General features: G+C 46.6%; 1 protein-coding gene across 10 annotated transcripts in view; it reads right to left on the reverse strand.

Annotated features, from left to right (window-relative positions):
• Window positions 1–879: 879 nt before the first annotated feature.
• Window positions 880–27,939, reverse strand: part of ATXN7L1 (ataxin 7 like 1) — a 272,758-nt gene continuing 245,698 nt past the window's right edge. For 7 of the 10 annotated variants that reach the window (XM_088834272.1, XM_055420745.2, XM_055420751.2 and 4 more), the window contains 6 exons: window positions 19,601–19,796; window positions 15,888–16,009; window positions 14,118–14,423; window positions 10,730–11,669; window positions 7,667–7,741; window positions 880–5,754 (listed from right to left, as the gene is read on the reverse strand). In XM_088834272.1, coding sequence (XP_088690398.1) covers window positions 5,713–5,754; window positions 7,667–7,741; window positions 10,730–11,669; window positions 14,118–14,423; window positions 15,888–16,009; window positions 19,601–19,796 — 1,681 coding nt within the window. In that variant the 3' untranslated portion in view covers window positions 880–5,712. The remainder of the gene's footprint in view (window positions 5,755–7,666; window positions 7,742–10,729; window positions 11,670–14,117; window positions 14,424–15,887; window positions 16,010–19,600; window positions 19,797–27,939) is intronic. The other 3 variants (XM_055420746.2, XM_055420748.2, XM_055420747.2) reach the window with 3 other exon arrangements.

The following is a 27,939-nucleotide window of genomic DNA, read 5'->3' on the forward strand; positions in this document are numbered from 1 at the left end:
TTGGGACGTCCCTGGCGGTTCAGTGGTTAAGACATCATCTTCCAATGCACGGGGTGTGGATTTGACCCCCTTTTGGGGAGCTGGAATCCCACATGCCCTGTGGCCAAAAAACAAAAACTAGAAACAGAAGCAGTATTGTAACAAATTGTATGACTTTGGAAAATGCTCATTAAAAAAATCTTAAAAAAAAAAAAAATCACCCCTTTTCTCTGCTTCTTCAACCTCTCCCTTCTATTGTCCCAGCCTCAGCAGCACATGAATCACAATCTGGACCCTTCTCCCTTGAAAAACACAAGAAACAAAAAGAAACAAAATCTCAACACTCCCTTGTGCCTTCTAACCTTCTTAAGACTTGTCTACACAACTGAATTTCCCTCAGTCTCCTGACACTTCCACTTCATCACACCTGCTTTGCTATGGTCAGTGCCCAAGTGGTAACCCTTAGAACCTGTAGAGTATGAATTATCTAAAGATAATTGATATGTTAGATAGGTATCTTGAGAGGATATCATCCAGGATTTAGGGTGAGCCTTAAGTCCATGGACAGATGTCCTTATAAGAGAAAGGCCATGGGAGACTTGAAACCCAGGAGAATCAGAGCAGAAAGCCATGTGAAGGAGGCAGAGATGGGAGTGATGAGTCTACAAACCAAGGAATGCCAAGGATTGTAAGCCATCACTAGAAACCAGAAGAGGCCGGGAAGGAATCTCCCCCACAGCCTTTGAGGGAGTGCAACCCTGCTTGATTTTGAACTTCTGGTCTTCAGAACTCTGAGAGAAAGAATTCATGTTCTTTTAGGTCACCAAGTTGTAGCAGTTTGTTATGACAGACCTAGGAGATTAATAGTCACCAATGACCTCCATGTCGCAGTGCCTCAGACTCAATACCATCTCTCTCTTCCATTTTGCAGCAGTAAACTCAGCTGACTCTTCCTTGCGTGAAGCGTCCTAGAGCCCTAGCTTCCAGGGAACAACTCCTGTTGGGTTCTCTCTCTTCTCTTTGTGAGTGCTTCCTCTTTGGGTTCTTTATGAGCTTTTCTGTTCCCACCTAACCTCTAAATGCCTGCTCTTCTTCCCCTACATTCTCTCAAGTAATCACACATATACCTGTGACTCTAAATATCATCTCTATAAGAAAGATTCCCAAATTGATGCCTCCAGCTTACCCCTGCTGAGAGCTCCTGTCATGTGTATCTCATGCCTTCTTGACACAGCAGCTTGGCGGTTCCCTGGTAATATCACACATGAACAAACATAAACATGCAAAACATAATTCTTTATTTCCATGAAATGTTTCTTTTGTCCCCTCCCCAAATCCTGTCCTTAATCTGGGTTTCCACTTCTGAAGAAATGGCATCTCTACCCAATACAAATGCTCTACCAGAAACCTGGGAGTCGTTCCTTACTCTCACATCCAATTCCTAAGCATGTCTCATCAATTTAACATGTAAAATGGATCTTGAATCCATTCACTATTTTTAGTATATACTGTCACCATTCTGGAACCACATGAACACAATGTCTCACTGGGTCTCTTGCAACAACTTCTGATGGATTCTCTACACAGCAGTTAGAGATCCTTCAACAGATCAGATCACATCATGCCCTTATGTAAAACCCTCCAAAGGATTCCCACTGAACTGAGCACATAAATCCAAACTATGAGGCCTTTTGTGCCCTTGCCACACTTCTGTCCATCCTTTCCTTGCTCGGCCCATTCCTTTCCCAGTCTGTCCACAGTGTCTGTCCCTGTTCTGTCTTCCTTAGTCTTCAAGAATCTACCAGACTTTTCCCACTGTGGCCCAGCTCTGCCTGGGATTATCTCCCTGACACCGTCTTCAGCTCATTTTCTCAGAGGGAACTCCCTGATTGCAAACCACTCCCTCAAACCATTTTACATTGGTTTCTCCTGTTATTCTCTATCATAGAACTCAAATCTTTCTACCATTTGCCACAATCTGTAATTCTGCATTCCATCGTGTGTTTATGTATCGTCTCCCCTACCTGGGTGTCTTCAGAAAGCATTTGGGACTGTATCTGTTTCTCATCACTGAGCAGAGTGCCGAGCTCAGAGGCAGCCACAAATGGGATGCTCCATAAATATCTGTTGAATGAACCCTCTCTTCTACACCTTAAATGTGGGTTCTAGCAGGAAGGCTCGTCTGGTGAGGACACATACACCCAGAAGAATAAAAAACAATACCCTAAATCTACATTTTATGAAAACCCAAAGACACTGATTTACAAACATATAAATTATTTTATTTACAAAGCCATGTTACAAAAAAAAAAAGCAAAAGCAAAAATAAAAAAAAAATACAATCGCTCACTGGAGAATGTCTCCAGGCCTGGTGCTGAACCACGGCAGTATCAATAGATACATGTTTGTTCTTTCCTTTTTAAAACTGTAAGCCATAGAATTTACTATTTACACCTACTGTAGACATTTATTCTGCTTACAATATCACAGGCATGGAATGAATTCTATCTGATAGTGCTAATACATAAAGGTGCGGGACAAAGAAGGAAAATACTTAGTGTTACAAAATATGGATCGTAGAAAAGAAACCCACTCCACAAGTGTGGCATTTGTTTAGAATGTTTGGACATGCTTTCTTCAAAATTTCTGGAAAAGGTTCTAAAATTGGTAGTAGGAAAGGACAAATGAGCAGGTGCAAATTCTCCTCTGTGCAACAACACTTATTGAATATACCCCATGACTGACCAGCTACATAAAACCCACAGAGTTTTGTTAAAGTGCCATGGGCTGACAGCATAACAAAATAGAAGGTGTAAATAGAAAATTTCTTTTTTTCCTTTTTTAAAACAAGAGTTCACTGAGAATCAGCAATAATAGAATATGCTGTATAAACTATTCTCTACAAAGGTTGATCAGCATTATTTACAATTGGTACATTGATACAAAAGAAGGCATACAAGTTATCCAGGTCGCTTTTTTTTTTATGGCTGACAGGTCTATGCATTGCGTTACGCTTTAACAACCAGAGCTTTCGAGCCTCTATGGCTGGCGACAAGTCACAAGATCTTCAGGCAGATGGGGGTGTGTGCAGTCAAGGGGCTAGGAGAGAGGGCTGAGTGGGGTGTGCAGAACAGAAGTACCCAAAGGATATTCCCCCAATAATGCTTTATAGGCTGGTCCAGTTGAACTCCATCCAAACAAACTGAAAGAAAACCTTTTATTTGCATTCCATTTTTCAAGCTGTGAGTTTTGAATACATCATTATAAAGTAAACCTGTAGCTGACTGTGAAGGAAGAAACACCGTGGGTTTTCCCTTTTTGCTCAGTTTCCAGAAATGTCCTCACCTTGGTCAGAGCCAGTCTTTCACCAAGTAAGCAGCATTCAGTGGGGAGCCTCTTTATTCCAGCTTGCAATTCAAGATGTAGAGAGCTAAAATGTTTAAAATCCATTGAATTGCGCCTTTAGTCCCTGTCGAGACATTATTTCTCAGAAGCAGCCACTTAATCTCTCAACCTTTGTTTTCCCTCTTTGAGTGTAAGAGTTTGTAAATCAGAGGGTTATTTTGTTGCTGAGATTTTTTTTTGTTTTCACTCCTGCAAGTATTACAACTCAAAATAAATTATTAAAAAAAAACCAGACTTCTAAAACTGAACGAGACGAAAATTGTGCAAAAATAACAAAGATATGTACATACTTTTCAGTCTGAAGAAATGTACAATAAAAACATAATTCAAAGAACATTTTAAAAATATAAACATTGCTTCAACTTTCCTAAGTTTCATATTGTTTCTGAAACTATTCTGGTCAGTTAGCTCTGTAATATAGTAAAACATAAATTATTACAAAATTAACACTATAAAAATTTACTTTAAGAATATCTTCTAAACTTTTTTCAAAGGGTCTAACCTTGTTTATAATTTCTTAAACATTTATAAGTCTTAAAATCTGCCTTAACCTTTTTTTTTAAAAAAGAAAAAGTAACAATCTTCCCTTCAATTTGCAGTCTCTTTTTCCCAAGATGGAAATAAACCAGCATATAAGTGCACTTTTAACACTGTAGAAATAAAAATGAATTCATCTGAACTAATGTCCTAGTACCTAATATCAATTCCTGATTTTTAAAAAAATCATTTTATATTAAAAACTTTAGTAATCCTATTAAGAAACACTGTCAGTGCAATTCCATTGATGCAAATCACTCCGTTTGCCTCCCGTCTTTGCAAAATCCAATCATATGGTGAAATTTAACAGTAGTCTGATCTTTGGGTTTGGAGGGAATGGGAAAGAAAAGGAAAACTTTAGGGAAGGGATGAGGGTTTACGTCCAGCGGCAAAACTGGCATTCATATCTGACTTATGAAGCAAAAACTCCTAGTATCTCTTCCATTATACTGTACACAAAGTTACATGATTCATAGCACAGAACACCTATTTTTATATGGGGAATTCCTTTCCTGATTACAATTCCCAATTAGAGCTTATGGTATTGTTTCTTTCAGAACTCCAGTGTGAACCGTTTTGTAGCTGCAGACCTCCGGCTCCTCCCTTCTGGCTCTTCTCCATAAGTGGTGGCCTTACCATTCTTTCCTGGGTGGCTGTGCTGGAATGGGGACCTCTGGCCAAGGGCACGGTGGTGGGTGGGCAATGCTAGTATTTATTCTCAACAGGGGTTTGGCAATTAACACTCCACAGCAGCTTTCCCTCAAGCCCTTTCTTCTAGCCCTGCTTTTCTCCTCTTGTCAAGCCCCAGAGGGCAGTTTGAGAACTTCCACAGCTCTGGGTACCATTCCTCCTCCTGAGTGGCTTCCCGAGGTCTTGTGCCCCTTTCCCTGGAATTCTTCCCCCCAGCGACTTGCTCAGCTTTGTTCCCTTGTACACGGTGCTCTGGGAGGGATTGTGTAGTATGGAGGCCTAACAAGCTCAGATGATCAGTTGTTACCCAATTCCTACCATCTTTTGAGGATGTCTTCTCCTACCCCCATACCATTCTTCCTGCAACCTTGTAGGTCTGTTCCTGCCCCTGTCCCTAACCCAGTACATCTGTGAGCTGCACAGCTGCATAGGGGTACTGAGTGAGCCCCATCATTAAATGCTGCTGTTCTCAACTTTGCATCTGGTTCCTGCTTTCTGCTTCCCTAGAAACCTGATGGGGACACGTGGCCTGCCCTCCAGCTCTCTGTTCCCCAAACACAGGCTGCTCCCCAGCAAAGCCCCTCCCCCACCAACACGCTGTCCAGAGGGGAGGTATGAGAACCTGTTCCTCTGATGGCCAGTGGGGACCCAGAGAGTGGCAGGTAGGAGGGGACGGGAGGGAAAAATGGAAGAGCCCAAGGAAAGGAGCACTGAATGTGCTCAAGTTCAAGAATTTCAGATGAGGCCAACCAGGAACAGACAATTCTGCAATGTCTGCTCTTGTGGCTGGAGCAAAATGATGCAGTAGCAGCATCAGAAGCTAGACGAGTGACTCCAAACTTGGAAGAAGGTATACACATGGCAAATGAAAGAACGGAAACAAAACACTGGTACTTATTTTCTGTAAATCTCAAATTCACGTTCTTTTGCCTTTTTCTTTTATCCTCAAAACTAAAAATTGGTCAATTAAAAAAAGAAAGGCCAGAACCACAGGTAGGGCACAGGAAATAGACTCTCCCCCACTGCCCACTCCCCTCCCTCTTCTGGCTGGGGTGGGGTCCCGTGGCCAGGCATTGGTTTGGAATTGGCTTCAGAGTCTTGTTATGGAAGAGTCCTTATCCTGCCCGTTCTGTTTGTGTTCTTCTAGGAAAGAAAAGAAAAAAGAAAAAGCTTGTTTCAAAAACATACATTTGGGGTTACCTACAAGAGTTCAAAAACATAGCTTCATTTCCTCATCTATAATAAAAAGGACACCATGTCACTTCTTGCATTCAGCAAAAGCCAGCTGTGATGAGCAAATGAGGTGACTGAAGTAAAGGACTTGGTAAATGGAAGGTAGCCACAAAGATCCCAGCTGTGGAGGAAAGCACAGGGACAAATCCTGGAGATTCACGGGGCTCCTCTCCAGGAGGGAGGACTGGGATAGCTGATCTGTCTTCTTTTTTGTTTTGTTTTTCTGTCCATCTTTTCCTAACTAACCCACAGAGAGCACGGAGAATTACCCAAGGAAGAAGTATAGTGCTGGGTTAAGCATAAAGGCTTTGAATACAGGTTTGGTTCAAGTTCCTTCACCTTCATCTGCAAAATGACATTTTGTCCCCAACATGACCAGTTTGTTAAAAGGTTGATACGTATGTAATGTATGTGAGGGGCAGAGCACAGCATCTACAGAGGAAGAGCTCAACAAGAGAGGTGTTGGTGTTATTGTTACATTCAGTGAGGTTGTCTGTTAAACCCCACTGTGGATCTCCAGCTGGTGTGCCTGGAGCTGTTGATTGCACAGGTGCCTGCGAAGGGTCAAAGTGGTGTCTCCAGGCACACCTTGCAACCTGTTCAGGAGGCCTGCTATCAACAGGCAGATTCCTGGAGCCCTTCCTTCACCCTACCACAGAGGACGGGCTGCAGGTGCTCAGTGCAAACCCCACCACAAGTGACTCAAAATGGTGGAGATGTGCTTCCTGATCTGAGGATACAAAACTGTTCACTATTAACCTTCACCCACACTCCACCCAAGGTTTGTGGGGAAACACCAAAGGCCAAAGTGCAGAGAAACACTGTAATTTTGTATCTATGACACGTATGGTACTTCTAAGATAATTCAACAGCCATACAGGTATTTTTTCCCATCATGTACAACCCTCCCTGGCCTCCCCAGGACGTGCACACACTCCACTGGAGAAAATCACATCTACATTGTTTACACACCTGAAGTTTATAAAAAAACTCTTAAATCTAACCTGAACAGTTCCACCATGAAACCACATCCTGAACAATAGCTACAGCTCACCAGAAGCCTCGAGAAAGTGCTGACCGATGTCTGCCAAGAGTAAGGCCCATTAGTCAACAGCATCTTATTTAACTTTCACAGCTACCTCAGAAGGTAGGTGTCGATTTTGTCATTTAACATATGAAAAACCTGCGACTCAGAGAAGTAATCTGCCCAATATCATGCAACTGCTAACAGTAAACAGAGAAGGCAATGGCACCCCACTCCAGTACTCTTGCCTGGAAAATCCCATGGGCTGAGGAGCCTGGTAGGCTGCAGTCCATGGGGTCGCTTCGGCCACGACTGAGCGACTTCACTTTCACTTTTCACGTTCATGCATTGGAGAAGGAAGTGGCAACCCACCCCAGTGTTCTTCCCTGGAGAATCCCAGGGACGGGGGAGCCTCGTGGGCTGCCGTCTATGGGGTCGCATAGAGTAGGACACGACTGAAGCGACTTAGCAGCAGCAGCTAACAATAAAAGCTAGCACTTGTGTGTGTTAGGGCTCAGGCATTTTGTAGAGGTTTGTCAATAAATTAATCTAATCCTCACAAAAGCCGCATGAGATAGGGGTTGTAATGAGCCCATCTTACAGACAAGGAAACTCAAGCACAGAGAAATGAGGTAACTTGCCCAAGGGCACACAACCAATTACCAGAAGGCCTACTTTAGACTCCGGGCAGCCATTTTCTTAACCGGAGATGAAACGTGAACCAGGGTCTGACCCCAAAGCCCACGTTCTTTCCATCCTGCTGAAGACCCTATGGACTTCTGCCCCCCAGTAACTTACCGGTCGGCTGTGTCCTGGGCTGGATATGCTTGAAGGGCTGGATTGTGACAAAGCGAGGCTGCTATTTTTCCCAACCTGAAAGACACCAGTGAAGCCTTCCTCAGACACGGGCATCAGCTTGGGACAGACTCCTGGATACCACGGGTCGCGAGGGGAGAGGAGGGGGCTTCACGGTACTTCGCAGGCTCTCCTCCTGTGGTGTGGAAACCGTGTTTCCACCTTACACGTCAGAGAAAATGGGTATGTTTCAGGGGCCCTCCACCACGCCTCTCTCGTCCCAGACGGAAAATTGAGGGGAACTCTCAAGCCGTTTCCCAGACGTGCAGACTGCAAGCTTTCTGGAGGCCCAGTTTCCCCACCTATGACTGCAGTTCCTGACCCATATCGTCTCAGGCCCAGACTCCCTTGGACTGGCCGAGAATGAACGCCTGCGTTTTTTCTAAGTTTTCCCAGCACACTCCATGTCATTGTTAAGAATATTGTTAAGAAATACTGCAAGAGGCACCAGCTTCGCCTTCCCGTGGGAGCTTAAGCCCGGGCCTTCCTAACTTGCGCCCGGGGCGTGTGGGCGGGGCCGTCGTGGTCGCGGTGGGCGGGGCCGTCGTGGTCGCGGTGGGCGGTGTCCTCAGGGGAGGAGTTCAGCGCTACTCCCCTTTTCATAGACACCTGTCTTACCTTCGCAGTCTTGTTTTTTGTTCAATTTAGTATCTCCGCGGCAAATTCTGGGGCCTTACAACTACCAGATACAATTAAATCCCCTATTGTTCCCCAAGCATATTTTATCTTTAATTTCTCACCTTCATGCCGCGTCTCGCCCAGTCTCCTAAGAGATTCCAGAGGCCTAAGATTTCCCCAAAGGCCTAAGATTTCCCCAAGGGCTTCCCGAAGGGCTTTCCCCAACACCTGGAAATCACCGGTGGTGACCCTGGACAAAGCTTTTTCTTAATGGCCTGGTGACAGGCACCCAGATATCAGCTGCAATAGAGAACCAACACTGACTAGCTCCAAGTCAGCCATTACAGTCATCCACTCTTTTTGATTTCCCTCCTAATGAGCACGCTGATGGAGGCTTGTCTGCTCCTTTCACCACTGATTTTGACTAATTCAGCATGCTTACAAAACATTTCATATGGTCCTGCACAACAAAGAATCAGCAGTGCCACATTTACTCAAGACAGAGGCACTCCACTCTCTAGAGGTACTCCATCAATAGAGACAGAGATGAAAAGTCCAGACTCCAGAGGCAAACTGCCTGGGTGTAAATCCCAGCCCTAATTTACTCGCTGTGTGACTCTGGGCACATTATTTAACCTTCCTTTGCCTTGGTTTGCTGCTGCTGCTGCTAAGTCACCTCAGTCGTGTCTGACCCTGTGTGACCCCATAGATGGAAGCCCACCAGGCTCCCCCGTCCCTGGGATTCTCCAGGCAAGAACACTGGAGTGGGTTGCCATTTCCTTCTCCAATGTGTGAAAGTGAAGACACTCAGTCGTGTCCGACCCTTAGCGACCCCATGGATCTGTAAAATGGGGGTAATAACAGGTGAAGATTAAATGAATATATGAAGGGCTTGGACCAGAGCCCAGGCCGTAAGTAACAGTTAGCTGCTAGAACTTCATTGAAAACAGGTGGCACTATAGCCTTGCTGCTCAGTTTGTGGCCAGCACACCAGTGCAGTGGCACTGCCTGGTGTCTGTTAGAAATGCAGACTCTTAGGCTCCACCCCAGACCTGCTGATTCAGAATGTGCACTTTATTGAGAATCCCCTGGTGATTCATGTGCACATTCAAGTTTAAGAAGCCCTGGATCTGCCCTTCATCCTGAGACCTGGAGGTGGCATGGACGAGCAGTTGTTAGTTTCAGGGTAGGGGTGCCTGGTGAGTGCTGGTCCCTCTCCCCAGCACCCCTGCAGCTGCAGATGTGTGCAACTGTCTGGGCCCTGATGAGAGGACCTATGTACCCCTTGCAAACTTGGCCTTGGGTTGCAGCTTGTCTGGCCCTTGAGATCCAAAATTGCTTTTCTCACATGTTTGCTTGTGTTTTGTGAATCCCCCTCAAGAGTTTCTCTTCATGATGTTTTAACAAGTCTCACACAAAGATGATGAAAACCATGAAAATATCTTTTAAACAACTGCCTCTCACGCCTCCAAAGCCCTCACTCCCAGACAGGGCTGGGGCCTACTGAATGCTGTCAGCCTGGGGCTGCTGCTACAGTCCATGCACACTGTCCTGCGAGGTCCCTCCCACTGGACTCAGCTCGCAGACTCCCTACCTCTGCTCCTTCCTCTACACACAAATGACACCAGAGTTGGGCGGGAGGGTTTCCTAAACAGCAATTCTGGCTGGAGAGGAAGGGGGAGACTTGAGGATGAGAACAGGCTCCGGGGAAAAAACATGTGTTCTTCATGGACCACATCCCATTCCCCCAAGCTTCCCTCACAATACCCTCATCTGTGTATAGTGGCCTTAAACACTTCTGTGCCAGGTGGTATAAGCTGCAGTGTTAGTTCAGGAAGTAAAGAGTTATCTTAGGAGTAGGGAGCCTGGTAAAGTGAGAAGCATAGCACCCCACCACGTGGGACCCAGGTCATTATGTAACCTGCTAGGCCCTGGGTTCTTCCTAAGGGGATGCCAATTGATCAAACTGCTTGGCAACAGAACTCTTTAGTGAAATCATCCAGACAATAGAGCGAGGTGGGGAGCTCAGAATCTCTCTGTGCCTTAGTCTGCTCATCTGTAAAGTGGTGATTACAACAGCATCAACTGCGCTGGGCTGTTGTGAGGCTTAAATGAGGTGATACTCATATAGGACTCAGAATAGCACCTAGCACGTAGTGGATACTGTACAAAGTGTCTGTTACGTAAACTTCTCTCAGAGCAAGGGGTGGAATCGCCTAGAAGGAGATCAAGGAGGGGACTCATGCTTGTGTTACCTATCTGGGCCACCTGTTTGGACCACTTGGCTAAGCGGGGGTGGGGGTGGGGGTGGTGGACGCTGCCCGGTTCCCCAACCCCCCTCCCTGGGCAGTGCCTGCCAGGGTGCTCCTGGAAGGACGGGTCCCTTACCTGCCGAGAGGAGGTGCTGTTAACGGGATCGGGCACCGAAGCAAGAAGGCTGGGCGGGTTCTTTCTGTGAACGCTATTCATTCCAGGCATTTTAGTGATTTTACAGGCTTTGCTACTAGAACTTGAGTTCTTACGCTTTTTTCCTTCTGATTTGTCAAAAGAGAGGGGCAGAGAAGACACAGCATTGTGTGAGGCCAGAGAGAGGTCCCCTGCAAGGGAGGGCACAGAGAGGGGACAGGAGTCACTGCTGCCGCCCCCAGAGCCCACATGTCTCACTAGGTCCGTGGGGCCGCCAGGCAGCGAGGTCCGTCCTGAGGGCTCCAGTTTGGCACTGAGTGGGCTCACCCCATTGTTTGAGTTGTGCACAGACAGACTGTTATAGGGAGGGGCCGCCTGATAGGAGTTCAAAGCGGAACTGGCATTCAAAACACAGTTCTTTTTGTGGGGCCCTGACAATGGGGAGGCGAGGGATGTCTGCAGGGGTAATGAGGAGGAAGAGGAGGAAGTCGAAGACTGCGGCTTCCTCTTTTTGTTACTTGGAGACTCGTCGCTACGGGCGGACAGGTCTTTGACTTTTGAGGATTTGCTGGTTTTGGTTTTGGATGGCTTGTGGGATGGGGAAGCGATGACGGCTGGTATCGGGGACACGGCGGGTGGGGCCTTGAAGGTTGAGTCCATGATGCTGAGGGTTGCGGCCACATGAGGGAAAGCTGTGGTGTGTGACATGAGGGCGCTCGGGTCCGGCGATGTCACAAAAGCTGCATTTGAGAGCATGGCTGATGTCATTATGTAAGAAGAGGTGAGTCTCGAGCTGATGGGAGCTGAAGGAAGATACACAGCACTGGGGTTGCTGAAAGGCTGTAAAACGGATGCTGGAACAGGGGTGGTGAGGTGGGCTGCTGGCGAGGGCATGGGGCTATCTGCCGCAGGAGGGATCTTCCTAAACGTGAGAGAAGAGTGAAAGAGAAACAGTGAGAAATAGGCTTCGCATTGCTCCAGAAGCTCGATTAAGTGTGAGCATCAGGGCTACAGAGAAAACCCTGGTGGAAACCAGACTATGGAAAATGAAGCCTTGAAGGATGGCGAAATCTGATTTATGGCCCTTCCCTGTGGTTTCCCCCCATTGCAACATCCGGCAAACTAGTTTTAATCACTTTCAGGTTTTCAGATCCTTTTCTCCATGCTTGGCTATTGGATAATGGCTGATTTGGGTTCCCGAATAAAAGGCGAATGTTAATTAGAATAGAAATTGCCCCAACAGTATCCCCCTGTTTTCTTGCCCCTGGCAGTGATGAAGGTGATTTTTAATGAGAGGTGGTCATTTCACACTTAGGTCCTGGCTTGAAGAAGGGTGAGGATGGGGCTGTGCCACCTGCACATGGGGGCCAGAATATCCCCCCATGCCCCTGCGGCCTCTGCTCCCCCTGCCTGCACACCCTACTCTTGACTGGAGTCACCCCTCTCCTCCCAGGCCAGTCTGCCCCTGCATGTGTTGTCTACAGTCTCTGGTTACTCTGTAGAGAGGCACTTCTACATTTGTTCCTCTTCACCTTGCTCCGCCTCCCCACTCACTCAGGAGCTGTCATTGGGGTATGGCTGTTCTTCAGCAGGTCTTCCTGTCCCCGGGTTAAGAAGTGGGGAAGGTAGAGGAATTCTCATAGATCCAGAGAAGGGGATCAGGAATTTCTAGTTTGTTCTGAAGGTAAATGCAGGAGAACACATGAATGGGGGGGAGTCCTTCCTGAAAGCTGGAGTGGGGGTACCTGGGAAAAAACTCTCTGCCTCTTACACTCTGTGGAGTCCAGGCCAGCACTAGGTGGAGGGTCACCCTGGGAGTCTCCCTGCAAACTCCATCTTTTGACTCATGATGGAAACAGCTTCTGCTTCCAAGCCGTGGCCTTGGTTCATGTTGCTACCACTCTGGGGACCAGGAGGAGCATGAAGCACCAGGGTCACCATGTCCCTGGACTTTTCAGGAAAGGATACAGACCTCAGGAGAGACGATACTGATCTCAGGAGCCAGATGCATATTTTCAAACAGGTTCTTTTCTGTTTCTCACCTTGCTCACCCCTCCCTGTTTCTACTGGAAGTCATTTTCCATGGAGCTGGGGCTCCCCAGAAATTAGGAAATAGCTCTGCCTCTTGGAAAGCACCACTTGAAGGCAGGCAGGTGTGAGACGGTGCCTCCCTTCAGCAGCAGGACAAGGCAGGGAACTCTGGAAAGAGGCCCAGCTGAGGAGGACATGCCTCTCCTAGCCCTACTCTCTCCGAGGATTCCATTTTCTGCCTGCAATTTGGTGAGGCCCATGGCTTCCATCTCTAGGGTGGAATCCAGGGGATCCTTGAATACACAAGTGCAGCGTCCTTGAAATCATCAGACTGAGATCAAATATAGGAGAAAAATGTTGCCAAACTCAGCATGGCCATAATGGTGTTTGAAAAATCTATTTTCTCTCAAGCCTAAAGAGGGTAAAAGATGCTGTCAACACTAGACAAGGGCTCCATTAATAGTACTTGTTGCAATGAATGAATGAATGGATGGATGGATGGATGGGTGGGTGGCGGATGGGTGAGCGGATGAATTCTCAGCAGCAATACAACAAAGCATGCCAGCCAAGGACTCCCATAAATTAATGAGAAAGGCCTAAACACACCCTTAGAACTGTCTGGCACTGCACCACCCCTCTCTAACAGCACCAGGGCCCATTTCTCAGAGGGTGCAATGTCCGCACACCACATCGTCGCTGCTGGCTGCTGCATCCTGTGGTTCTCCAGGCATCCCACTCCATCTTTCCTTCACTCAAGTTTTGTACCAGCTTAAATATGGGTAGGAGTCCATATGGGCACAGTTCTGGCAGTTACTTGTAATAAAAAGTTATTTACAAATACCAGATGGCTCATTTAGAGGGGGCCCCAATCGATGACCATAAGCAGGATTTATCTGAGCGTCCTGATCCGGTATTTCCCCGTTACAGAGTCTACACTCAGGTTTCAGCCTGTGCTGACCAGAGCTGAAGTCCTCAGCCTGCCCTGGCTGACACTCAGTACTGGGATGGGCGCTATTTTCCTGCATACTTCCTACCTCTTCCCTTCCTCCCCCCACTCATCTTAAGTGGACAGCAGAGGCAGGAGGGGCGAAGGGGCAGGGGGCGAAGCAGGGTGAGGGGCATGTGGCAGCTCACTGTCCCTGGGAACCCCTTCCCCCATGCTAGACAGTTCATGTGCTTTTCGGGTGCCAAATGGCAGTGGATTTCAGCTTGATGGGCTGTGTCCCAGTTGTAGCTTTGCACGCTGGCCTAGGGAAGTCCCATACAAAAGCCCCCAGATGCGAATAAATTACAGTGCCCATCCTCCCCTGCCGGCTGGCACGGAGATCCAGATGCTGACCTGGCTGAAAGAGAATACTGTGTTGGCGTCTCCTGATGCAGAGTTAAATGCTTGTTAAAGAAAAAAGAGTCTTGGCCGTTCCTTTTCTTCCTAATGTCTTCCACGCCCCCATCGGCTGCCATCCCTCCAGGTTCGGGCCCGTCGGGGCCTGGGGTTTGGGCAGCGAGGTTGAGAGGGCAGCGGGGTGCTACGCTCTCCAGAGTTGACACCCAGGCAGCCCCAATGTTGCTCAGTGACAGCAGATTTGTTAGGCAAGTCCTGAAAAGGGGGGAGGGACCTGATGCCCTGTGGCTCGGGTTTCTGTGCCTGAGGAGGAAAGGAATATGGACTTGAGCTGACAGGACACCAGGCAGCGAAATACAGATCAACACATTCCTTCCACGTGTCCGGGACTAACACTTCCACAACAAAGGAGAGCACAGAGCTGCGCGTCACCAGGGCCAGCTGCCATGCTGGGGGACCCGCGCACAGGGTTAGTCACCCGACACCAGCAGTACGGGAACCCCGCATGCAGCCTATCTGGTGCTGCTCAGAAAGGACACAGGTGGAAAACGGGTGCCCTTGGGACACATTGGGCAGTCACTTAAGTGAGAAGAAACCATAAGCTTCTCTTGTGGCCCTTTCCTACTTCACAAGAAGTGTCAGTGTGTCATCCTAAGTCTGCCTGGAGAGCTTACAGCACACTCGGTGGGGCTCACTTCTAGAAGTTCTGGAAGCTCTAGGAAGTCGTGGTGAATGGGGCTGAGGGGCCATCACTGTCTGGGAAAGAGGAGGCGACCTGGGAGCAGGCAGGTTTTGAATGCTCTTCCCATCCTACCCTAGTACCTAGTACTGTTTCTCGGAAATGCTTTTCCAGCCTTTCCTGGGTTTCGCTGGGTAGGCTGAGGGGTTTGATGTTGGCTTTCCTGGACCATCTGGGCCTAGAGCTGAGGGATTCACGATTCTACAGATTATGAGATCTTAAAAGCTCACCTTTGCAGGAGTGGGGGTCTGGAGATCGCCAGGGGGTCAGCCTGGCATTGCCAAGTGTCCAGAATGGCAGTTCCTTAGGTGCTGTGCTTTGAGAGGACCTAGCGTGTCACTCTGTACAACGGCATTGCATTTCCCTAAGTCAAGAAGGCTTTTTCCCTTTTTATGAATCTATTAAAATGTAATTACATCAAGAGGTGTTGGAGAATAAAAGGACCATAGAGAAATGGGACATAAGTTCGGTTTGGGGTAGAGAGATATATGTAGAGAGGTTAGGAGAGAGTCCTAGGGATGTGGGAAGGGCCAAAGACAAGCTTAACCAACTTGGCAACATGGTCCCGGATCTGCCCTGTTGGCCACGCTATGTAGTTTCTCATAGGACATTAAACAATTACAAATTGGTCAATAACCATTATGAAAGTTTCAGTATCAATATCTAGCATTAACATTACAAACAGAAGGATATTCTTAATATCCTTAGATAGTCTCAGTTATGGCAAAAAGGCCCTCTAACACTGTTAAATAAACAAGGTCTTATCTAATACCTTTCCATTTAGTTAGATGATTACCAACGAAAAAGTTATCTCCAAAGAAGATAAAACATATCACACATCGTAGTTGTCTCTGAAAAACTACAGGTAAGCCACCAAAAGGGGCTGACGTTCAAGAACTAATCATGAATTCTGATTTCAGAATCATTTCATTCAATAAAAAGCCAACTAGGGACATTCATTTAGAAAACGGGTTCAGAGGATTGTGGGGCAGCTCAAATCTCATATTGCACAAAAACTGCTCACTTACTTCCACATCTGTGAATTCAAGTGTTTTTCTACCATGGAGTTTAGTGCGAATCGAAAACGATCCCATCTTCTATCAAACACATAGTACCCTCGTCCCATGAGGCGACTCCCAAATGAGCAAAACTGTGAGGGGAAAAAAAAACACATTTTTAACTTTGATTACAGGTTAATAAGCTAATACAAGCCACACAGAGACAAATAACATTTACATAAAAACACACAGGGGTATAGTTTTCCTTAAAATAAAGAAGCAAATAGTACTGAAGCCAAAAATATTTCTGTGTGAGCTCCCAGATTTTCTGCAGAACCTCACAGGGTGAGTCAACAATAGTGACATTCAGTCATCTGTGGCACTGAGGGTTACCTTCTCCATCCCGGGGACTGAGCCAGCACTTTCAGTTGAAAAAATAAACAAACCAACAGCAACAGTAGCCAGGACAATTTTTCAGCACCATGGGCTGGTCACATCAGCCATCTTCTTAAGGAAGCCGGGATCCCTGCTTCCCATCACAGTAATGGCAACAGCTGGTTCTAAGGTTCTCCTGTTGACAGGTCATACCTTTCCTGTCTGTTGTCAACAGAGCCACTTCCCTTTCAGCTGGGCTGAACCGCTTCCTCTTCTGGAGTCAGCCTCATCTCCCCTCCCATCAGCACTGCCAGGCTGCCTGGGACACGGCCACTGCCGCTAAGCTCACTCTCCTGCTGCTTCTCCTCTCTTCTCTGGGCTGTGTCCAGTTCTCCCCTCCCTCAGGGCCTGAATGAAGACTCACCTTTCCAGTCGCCTTTCTCTGACTTACCTTGCCACTCTGAACTCCTACAAACCCCTATACACACTTCAGTACCTTCCACCTGGGAACAGCTATGTGGCTGTTCTATGTGACACTGAATGCTTCTGTGGCGATCTTGATGACTGTAAGTGTCTAAAGGCCAGAGACCCCCATTCTCTTCTTCATCCTCCTCAGTATGAAGCTAGTAGGGATTTAGGCTAAAGGATGGACTATAGAGATAAGGTCCTACAAAGTGTTCAGAGTGAACTCACGCTTTAAACACAGGGCTGAAACAGGAGCAGTTAGATGGTTAATAAATGTCATTTGATGATGCTCTTAGGACACCCAGAAGACCAGCAGACAGAAATGCAAGAAGGTGACATTTGGCTGGTCAGAGCTCAGGCAAGTTTGCAAGTGACTCTATAACTCAAATGCAGCTCCTCTCCCTCCCCCAGGCCTCTCCCGGCAGCTCCCTGGCCTCCGTCCCAGACACAGTGCTGGGCTGGCACTCATTCCACAAACGCTTCCTGGAACCAGTCTTTGGAACAGTTCTCAGGAGGAAATGCAAGACCTTCCCTTTGTTTTGTTTCTGCTTATGTTTGGGGGTCGGTGGGTGGGGGTTGCACTAAAATCTTGCCACCCATCAAATCTGGTACTCCTGATGAAAAACTCTTTTCCGCACATTAAGTGCTTACTGGCCAAGCCAGAAAACATACAAAGGGAGTTCTCCCACATGGAAGCTGGTCCCCAACAGCATATAGGCATTGGTCCAGGTCCAGACATCTTTTCTTCCTTCGTCTCCTTGCTAAAGACACCCCAACTGAGGGTTCATTACAAAAATTGATTTAATGTATCAGTTGGCCATGAAAGAAAGGACAAAGCAAAGAAACAAATCCATGGCCTTTCCATTTAAATCAGCAAAACATGAAGGGCACACAAATCTGCCAGGCTCCGAGTTGAGCTAATCCACTGTAGCTTGGCAGCATGTCATTTGGACAGAGGTCTTGATGTGCTCCAGAGTCTGGCCTTCTGGTAGAGAGCCCTGTCTCACTTTCAGACTTGGAAGCTGGAGGCCTCTTAACTGTCTGCGCTACCTATGTCTCTAGTTCAGTAGAGATGCAAGGCTCAGCGCTCCAGAGGGTCCTGTTCTTAATCGCATATGGTGCCCCAGGTAGGACTGTAGCTCCTTGCGTCATGGGCCACTGTGGCAGACCCTACCAGTTGCCAAGCTCATCAACTGCCATCTCACCCCCAGCTCTCCCTGTTTTTTCCTGGGTAAGAGAACCATGCTTTTGTTCTGATATCTGGCATGGAGCAGTGAGCAGGAAAGGTGGGTTTCTTCCCAGAACCTTGGGATGAATCATGGCTGGGATCATCCTGTGTGCTGTTTTAGTTGCTATGTCACGTCTGACTCTTTGCGACCCCATGGACTGCAGCCTGTCAGGCTCCTCTGTCCATGGGCTTCTCCAGGTAAAAACACTGGAATGGGTTAACATTTCCTTCTCCAGGGGATCTTCCCGACCCAGGGATCAAACCGCATTTCTTGCATTGGCAGGCATTTTCTTTACCACTGAACCACGTAGGAAGCCCCATCCTGTGTTCCTACAAGCCTGTCCTCTGCCACTGATTGGTATGGGGTGGGCATGTGATCTACTTCTGGTGGGTGGAAGGGAAGGTCTGCTGGGAGGGCTCATAGGAACATCTTCTTCCCTAAGAAATGACATAAGAACACCTTAGAGGAAGACTCCCTTCCTGTTGGTCCCTTTCCCCTCTTTGGAGAATGCAACTTGGTGAGGATGTGACATCAGAGCTGGAGCCAACATATCCAGACTGTGCATGAAAGGCAAAAAGGGTTGAGGAATTCTCCCTCAGCAATACGACGCTGAAGAGATGCAGAAGCAAGCCTGGAACCACTCACCTCTAGAATTCTTGCTATATGAGACAAGTAAATGGCTGATGCACATATACGGTATGAGTTGAGTTTTCTATTACTGTCAGTCAGAGGCATTCCTAACTGTCCCTGTTTCTGTACTAGCCGAGAGGTTAAGTCTCAAGCTGTTAGTGAAGCACACTGGTAGAAGCGGGGAGGGGGTCCCTCTCTTAATGCGGGGTTGACTTCACCTACACAGTCCATGCGGTCCCGGGACAGTCAGAGCTAACCTTGAAGGCTTCACACTGGGACCACAGCAAAGCAGCTACGGCGTCCCATGTTTCTGGCCTCCCTGAATTCGGCTCTGTTGCTGGTAGCACCAGGCATTCCTTTTTTAAGTGCTCAGAGGGCCAACACAAACAAGCTTCCAGCTGATGCTTCCTTATACCTCCCACCTGGATTTCAATGACCTTCTGAATTGTTAAAGCGGACTCTTCCAAGGAACTGGGGAGAAACTGACCTTTTCATTAACCTGCTATCATGCTGACACAAAATGCTTCCTTCTTTCCTAAACACACACACACACACACACACACACACACACACGAGTTTTGTGCCATATGGTCACACCTACTAAGAACAATAAAACTCAGAACCAACAGGGAAGAAAACCAGCCAGGGCTGGCACCTGGCACATTGCTCAGACAGACGGTTCCCAAAGCAGGTGAGCCAGACTGATTCTTGAAATCAGAGGCTGACTTTCAGATGGGCAAGGCAGGAAGGTCAGCTCCCCAGTGCTCTTCTATGAACACCATTTCTCAAGCATTATCACTTCAAGGTGCACCATAAATACTCAGGTATTTAAAGGATTATGATCAGCTGGGTGCCCTTACCTTTCCTTCTGTGATTTTCAAGGGGATTTCTAAGGCAATCATTCAACCTCAGGGAAAGCCCTTTCAGAAAACACTGTCCTGGAGGCCTCTGCTTAGGAAGGATGCTATCGGAGGACGTAGTCCCCTAAACACCACCCAGCACAGGGAAAAAGAAATGCCCGGATGGAAACAGAAGGAGGCCTACCGCAAGAGGTCTGGGGTGGTGGGTAGAGAAATGACAGTCTAATAACTTCTCGGATTCATCGGTTCCGTCCATCTCCCCTTCATCACTTGACAGTCGGCTGGCGAGGTCACCTCCAACTGGGGGCAGAGGGGGTTCCGGAGTGTAGCCACTGTGATTTGAAGACGTGCTGCTGCTTATGCTATTTGCAGATGATGGTCTAAGGGCAAGAGAGAACAAACAGAATAAACTTTTCTGAGGGAAACAGACCCACCCAGTTAACGGAGCTCAGAATCAGGCCAGTTAGCCTTCCCGATACATTAAGGAAGGCAGGTCGATGACAGACCTGCACAAGGGAAAAACTGAGGCTGAGAGGGGTGGCAGCGACCAGCTCTCTACGCGATCGGGTCTCCAACAGTATAAGTGGGACAGAAAATACAAAAAACAAAGTCGTGTGGCAGAGAATTAATTCAACTTAAAACTAGTCATCTATGAATTCAGTTAAAACAATTCATTCATTTGCATGTAAGGAATTTACACTTGCCCTGCAGTTGCTTCTCTGAAAGCAGACCGTGATGGGAAGATCAACCAGATAAACAAGCTCAGATGAGTCAACAAAATGTCAGTGATGACCAAAGACAGCCTTACAGACAGAGCTACTGAACTATGACTTCACGACATTGTTTCCATACCTACATGAAAAAATGTTTTGTCCCAGATGGGACCACAATTTCCTCACCCTGAAGCCAAGCCTGTTTCTTAATATCAAGTTACATGTAGTTTAATTGTATCTTCTGAGGGTGAATGTTTCCATTTAATTTTTGACAAGCCACTAGACCCACAGATTGGCATGGCTGACTCAACAGTAGGTGTTGAAGAAATATGTCTCTCAATGAAGGAGTGAATTAATTCCATGTGTATAAACAATCCAACAGATCTCATCCCAGTCATGGCTAAGCTTATAGAAAAGCAGTGTCACAGTGAGAGGCAGTACCAAGGCTTTCTAAGCAGTGAGAAACAAAAGAAAACACACCTCCGCGTCAAAAGAGTCAGAACGGGCAAAGCTAGTTGTTACGCCAGGGAGAAAAGAAGTTTTAGAGAAAAAAAAAAAAAGAAAAATTAGGCTTCTTTTTTTTTTTTTGATGTGGACCATTTTTAAAGACTTTATTGAATTTGTTACAATATTCCTTCTGTTTTATGTTTTGGTTTTTTGGCTGTGAGGCAGGTGGGTGGGAATCTTAGCTCCCGCAAGACCAGGGATTGAACCCACAGTTCCTGCATTGGAAGGCAAAGTGTTAACCACTGGACTGCCAGGGAAATCCTCAGGATCTTAAAAAAACCAAGAAAAGGTTTTCTGCATTCTGCTTTGAAAGCTGCCCCTTCATGTAGCATGAAGGGGTTTTTACTCACATACCTCTCTTCTCTCCCTCATTTCACCTTGGACACTGTTGTTTTAAAATCTTTCTAGGTGTCAAATACCTGAGTTCAAACCAGATCCCCAAAGCACAGTCACATAAAAACAAAGCCACAAAGGTGGAGAAAAAATTGATAGATGAATGGATAAATAAAACATGGTATATCCACACAATGGAATATTAGTTAAGTCTCAAATGAGAAGGAAATTCTGGTATATGCTACAGCAAGGATGAACCTTGAAGACATTGCTGCTGCTGCTGCTAAGTCACTTCAGTCGTGTCCGACTCTGTGTGACCCCATAGACGGAAGCCCACCAGGCTCCCCCGTCCCTGGGATTCTCCAGGCAAGAACACTGGAGTGGGTTGCCATTTCCTTCTCCAATGTGTGAAAGTGGAAAGTGAAAAGTGAAAGTGAAGTCGCTCAGTCGTGTCCGACCCTTAGCAACCCCACGGACTGCAGCCTACCAGGCTCCTCCATCCATGGGATTTTCTAGGCAATAGTACTGGAGTGGCTTGCCATTGCCTTCTCCGTTGAAGACATTACGCTAAGTGAAATAAGCCAGTCACAAAGGACAACTATTGTATGACTCCACTTAAACAAGGTATCTAGAACAGTGAAATTCAAGGCAGAAAGTAGAACGGTGGTTATACCAGGTGCTGGGAATGGGGACTTAAGTGTTTAATGGTACAGAGTTTCAGGACTGAATGATGAAAAAGTTCTGCAGATGCATGGTAGTGATGGCTGCACCACAAGGTCCTTAACGCCACTAAATAAGATTTTTCTTTGTAAAGAAAAGCTGGTTTCCATCTTCATCTGGACCTTGTTTCTTCTGGATGTGCTGCAGCCATCTTGCTACAGACTTTGAAGATGGAGCCAAAAGACTGAAGAGGGTGGAATAAAAGGGCAGAGAAGGACAGCCGAGCCCTGATTTCTGGGGACTGCTGCCCTTTCACCTCTGGACTTCCTGTCACCAGCAGTAAGAAATTTCCTAATTACTGACGTGGTTAGTAAGCAAGGTTTTTTGTTACTTGCACTTGAAGTGTCCCAACAAGTGTGAACAAGAGATTTCAACCTGTTTTTAGGAGACAGACTGTAGCTGGAGAGTTACCTGATGGGAAAGGAGCTGATCTACCACAGAACCCTGATAAGCAGGGCACCGTGAGCAGCGAGAGCTGCAAAAGGCGCAGATGAGGTGAGGACCAAACACAGCAGCAGAGCTGAAAGGCTTGATATTTGGTTGTTGGACCCACAGGTCATCACTGTTACCTCACATAGCCAGATGACTTAGCACTGCCTCACCCGCCCGCTCCCCCTCCAATCAACTCTCAAACACAGAAAATCAACTGAGATTCCAGACAGGGGGCCACCAGCAGAGACTAGGAGGGAGCAGAGGGCTAGAAACAGGGGGCCTGTGGGCTGTCCCTGGTCAGATCCTTAACTGGCACTCCTGGAATGCCTACTGCCCGGTACATCAGCAGGCAGGATTCTTCCCTTGGGAAACTTAATGGCCAGAGAGAAAAGGCTTCTACACTTCGCATAAATATCAACAAAAGGCTGACTGGTGATGTGCTGACCTTATGGTTGACAGTCCCACACGCAGACCTCCAATCAGCTTATTAGAGTCTTTCTTTTACAATGAATGGTTAGATATTACCAAACATTCCTGAAACAATCTCCAACATTTAAGCTGACTCACCAAACATCAAACACAAAAACACATACATGAAACAAACCTGGGGGAAATGAAGATAAGGGAGAAAAAGAAAGAAAACTAAGAAGCCTATCTTCAGAGATATTAGAATGGTATCACTTCTGCAAAAGATGGTATCTTGTAGGCTATTATAAGAAGCAATCAGATAAAAAGAATTGGATCCTGGTGACTTCCTTGGCAGTCCAATGGTTAAGAATCCACACTTCCATTGCAGAGGGCAATGTTCCCCTAGTCAGGGAACTAGAGTCCTGCATGTCACATGGTGCCATCAAAAAAAGAAAGAAAAAGTAAAAATCAGAACCAGATCCTAAAATTCAACAAGCAAATAATAAATTATTTAATATACAGTTTTAAAGGTAAAGTAAAAAAAAGTCTTTTGGACAGTGGAACAAGAGATTGAGAGACGACAGGAGAAAAGGGTAAGAGAATGAAAAGATCAGAGCAAAAGGTCCGACACCTAACTAATAGCAGGTTAAAGAGAATAAAGCTAACAGCAAAAGGTCCGACACCTAACTAATAGCAGGTTAAAGAGAATAAAGCTAACAGTGGGAATAAAATTACTTAGGATGTAATAGAAAATGTCCCAGAAACAGGTGTTTCCAGATTTAAAGGATCTACTGAGTACCCAGCACAACGAATGAAAAAAGACCTATATCGAGGGTGAGCCCCGGGGACTCTCAGAGCCCCATGCATCAGAAATCAAAAATGGAATCAGAATGATACTGAACTTCTCAATAAAAACCTTTGATGCCAAAAGTCAATGGAAAAACTGCTCTCAAAATTCTGTAGGGAAATAGTTTTCAACCTACTTATATAATCAGGGAGATGATCAATTAAGTGTGAGAGTAGAATAAAAACATTTTCAGGTGTATAAGGATTCTAAAAATTGACTTCCCATGTCCCTTTTCACAGGAAGCTAATGGAGAAAACGCTTTGTCGAAGGAGCAAACCAAGACAGGAGGCAGCAAGGGGCCCTGGGAAAAAGGTGCTCTAGCACAGAGAGGGTAAAGTGAGCTCCAGGATGGCAGGAATTACTGTTTTTCACTCTCTTTTAGGACTATCTGGTTTCTGAACAACATGTATATATTCAGGTCAGTTCAGTCGCTCAGTCATGCCCAGCTCTTTTCGACACAATGAACTGTAGCGTGCCAGGGTTCCCTGTCTATCATCAGCTCTCAGAGCTTGCTCAAACTCATGTCCATCAAGTCGGTGATGCCATCAAACCATCTCATCCTCTGTTGTCCCCTTCTCCTCCTGCCTTCGATCTTTCCCAGGACCAGGGTCTTTCCAATGAATCAGTTTTTTGCATCAGGTGGCCAAAGTATTGGAGTTTCAACTTCAGCATCAGTCCTTCCAATGAATATTCAGGACTGATTTCCTTTAGGATGGACTGGTTTGATCTTTGTGTACTCCAACGGACTCTCAAGAGTCTTCTCCAACACCAAAAAATTAAGTTTCATTAAGAAAAAAAAAATCTGGGGGCTTCTGTGGTAGTCTAGTGGTTAAGAATCCACCTACCAATGCTGGGGACACAGGTTTGATCCCTGGTTAGGGAAAATCCCACATGCCGAGGAGCAACTAAGCCCCTCAAGTCACAACTGCCGAACCCACATGCCGCAACTACTGAAGCTGTCATGCCTAAAGCCCATACTCAGCAACAAGAGAAGCCCACAGAAAGCCTTCTGGAAGCAACAAAGACTCAGCGCAGCCAAAAATAAAATAAATAAAAATAAAAGAGTTAACAATTAAAAAAATATATCTCTATATTTCTAAAAAGGAAAAAACCCTTTTTTAATGGTTGAAACACACAAGTTCCGGGACTTCCCTGGTGGTCCAGGGGTTAAACCTCCATGCCTGCACTGCAGGAAGCATGGGTTTGATCCCTGGTCAGGGAAATAAGATCCCACATGCCATGCAGCATGGCCAAAAAGGAAAATAAAAATTAGTAAATTCCAGTTGTCAGAAAAAAGAGAGGAGGCAAAGGAAGGAGAATCATGGAGATTCACGGAGCATGAAAACTGCGAGTTCCAGAGCAGAAGCAGCTCTGAGAGCAAAGAGAGAATCATGAAGGAAGGATGCCAGGCATATGTGTTCACATGTACCAGGAAGGGGCTCTGGATCTTTTCCTTTTCAGGCCTGTGTCACTCAGGGTGCGGGCACCCTCCTGGCAATGATGGAGTGGTGGGTGCTTTCAAGACCTCCTGCCAGCTCTGACTGCTGCCCTCCAGGGTGGAACGTGGAGGGATGGCGTGTGCTGGAAGCAGCCTGTGTCTCTGAAAAGCCAAGGGTTGGCGAGGGTGATGGGGAACAGGGCTACTGGATATGAGAAAGTGTGAAAAAGTCTCGCAAGTGTGTTAAACTGCTGTCCAACCTTTCTTCCTCAGCACTACATCACACCTTCCCTCTCCACTTACCAGTCCGGTCTAAAGACGGTGCATATGATGATGGTCCCTGTCCAATTCCCCTCAGGGAAACTTAAAGTCCCCACCCCCACCACTCTGAGGAAGCACGAGCATCAGTCGAGAGCTCTGGGGAAGAGCACAAAGGAAACTGACCTTAACTGAGTCCCTAGTGGTAAAGAATCAGCTTGACAATGTAGGAGACACAAGAGATGCAGGTTCGATACCTGGGTCAGGAAGATTCCCTGGAGTAGGAAATGGCAGTTCATCCAGTATCCTTGCCTGGAAAATTCCATGGACAGAGGAGCCTGGTGGGCCACAGTCCATGGGGTCACAATGAGTGGGACACAACTGAGCACACACACACATATATGTGTAGGTGCGTCACATATACTTTCTCATCAGAGCTACCCACTGCCTTAGGCGTGTGTAACTGTGACCTACGTTTCTCAGATGAGGACACTGGTTGCCAAGCTAATAAAAAGTGGAAGTGAGACTGGTCTGTCTGCTTGACTTTAAAGCCCGAACTACTGAGAAATGGGTAGGAAAAGCCCAGGGACAAACCTAAGTCAAGGAGAGAAATGGTTTCCACTTTGGTGATTATACTATCACACTGCAGACTCACCTCTGCTGCCCCTTCTCAGGTTTCTAGGACCTTCTGCCTCTCTCCCCGCTGCCTTTGTCAGTCTGAGATTCACTGGTGTTTGCCATTTTATACTTTAGGGTGAGATGTGTGTTCATCTATGAGATAGAGGGGAAGGTGCCCAGACCTTGTCAGCACTGACCTCCATAGCTGACATTTCCTCCCCTCTTGGGGGCCAGAGCCTGGCTTGTTACAGCCCAGCTCGACCCTCTGCACCTCCCTTTGCCTTTCCAAAGAGTCCTGATGGCTTTGGTTGGCCTGGTTATCCATAGCCCTTGGGCTCTGTGGGGAAAGCAAGGTGTTCCCTTAGAGTTGGGGGCAAAAAAGCAGAGCATATAGGTATGTTATCCAAGGGCCCCCAGGTTGAGGGACAGAGGCCAGGAGGATGGGTGAATGCAAACCAGGTCACACCTAGGCCTTCACTGGCTCCCATTGCTTTCCCACTGACTACCACGGCCCTTCCTACCAGTTACTATCAACTGAGTGCTTATTATGAGCTTGATACGCTCACTTAATTTTCCTTAGTTCCATTTGACAGGTGAGCAGTTTGAGGCCAGAGAGGCTGAGAGACATGACCATGTTCACTTAGTTAGCAGACAAGGAGTTCATCCCTGCACTATCCAATCCTATTCCAACCCTTGCTAGTTGACTTTTACTTTTCTAATCCTAGGCTCAAATTCCTCTTTTAGAAACCCCTTACAAGAATGGGTTGCAATTCAAAAATATGAGAACTGGGATATTTTCAAGGTTACCAAAATGATATTTAAGAAGTAAATGTTACATAGTTAGCATTTCCTACGAGAGAAATTCACAATTGGGAAGGGATTACCATAATTCCACTCACGAGTCATTCTTTTGGTCAATTATAGATAATGAATGCAATTGAAATATCTATTATATCATCAGTATGAGGGAAATAATGGTTTTAAGTCTTATGTGAGTACATTAACTTCTGATCATGCCTTTTCGATCTCTGATAGCATGGGGTCTTGTTTGAACCTAAAACAATCGAAAGAGAACGTTATTTCCCACTAACTTTGGAACAGAGTTCACCCCTGAGTCTTCTGGTGCCTTGAAAAGCATCCTCAAAGACTATCCTCTTACCAACATTTGTAACATGTTCCTTGGCCTCCCCTTCCCTTTCAGAGACATTCTTTTTGCTGATTAACCTCACCCTCCCTCTCTCTTCTTTTTCCCTAAAAGAAAATAAACACCTGGCATTTCTCTATTGACAAGTATTCCCCTGAAAATTAAAACAGAAAGTAACAGAAAGAAGCAACTCTTAAGGTTGCCTGTTTTCACTTTTTAACGGCTGTCCCTGGTTTCACTGCTCAGCCAGGTACCACTGCTTGGGTGAGAAGTGCCTGCATCAGTCAAAATCAATGGAGCAAGGTATAATAAAAGAGAATTTTCAGGGGCTTCCCTGGTGGCTCAGTGGTAAAGAATCCACCTGCCAGTGCAGTAGACATGGGTTTGATCCCTGGTCCAGGAAGATCCCACATGCCATGGAGCAACTCTGTGTTCCACAACTAATGAGCCTGTGCTCTAGAGCCTGGGAATTGCAACTATTGGAGCCCGCACACCCTCCAGCCCGTGCTCCATAATAAGAGAAGCCACCATGATGAGAACCCCACACGCCGCAACTAGAGAGTATCCTTCATTTGCTACAACTAGAGAAAAGCCCACGCAGCAATGAAGACCCAGCACAGCCAGAAATACGTAAATAAAATAAATACAAAGTGGGGTTCCCTGAAGTTCTTAGTGAATCCGAGGTGATCCCTTGGATGGGCAGTGGGTTCTGGGTACATGTGTGATGATGGCTTCAGGTGGAGGCAGGTTTGCTTTTATATCAGGTACCACGAAAGGTTTTATGGGAATAAAATAGTTCCATTGCCACCAAGAAGTGTGAAAGCTAGTGTATAGAGAACTGAAGCCCTGTCCAGAAGTTTGGAGCAGAACTGTCTCCTAGACTCTAAAGCAGGGGCAATCTCCTTCACCAACATCCGGCATTACAGGGAGAAGTCATTATAAAAGGATCTTGCAAAATGAGGGGCGGAAAGCAAAGTGGCAAGTAAGTGGATGACGACAAAGGCTCGACAGTGGTTATGATGATAGGAATGTGTGGGTGCTGACTCTGTCTGACTCCATCTTCCCAAATGTCTGAGGCTAAGGCTGGTGATTCCAGAGGAGGCCT

Source organism: Moschus berezovskii, chromosome 3, assembly GCF_049115385.1.
Source record: "Moschus berezovskii isolate FMDL1 chromosome 3, NW_MosBer_1.0, whole genome shotgun sequence".
Taxonomy (NCBI): domain Eukaryota; kingdom Metazoa; phylum Chordata; class Mammalia; order Artiodactyla; family Moschidae; genus Moschus; species Moschus berezovskii.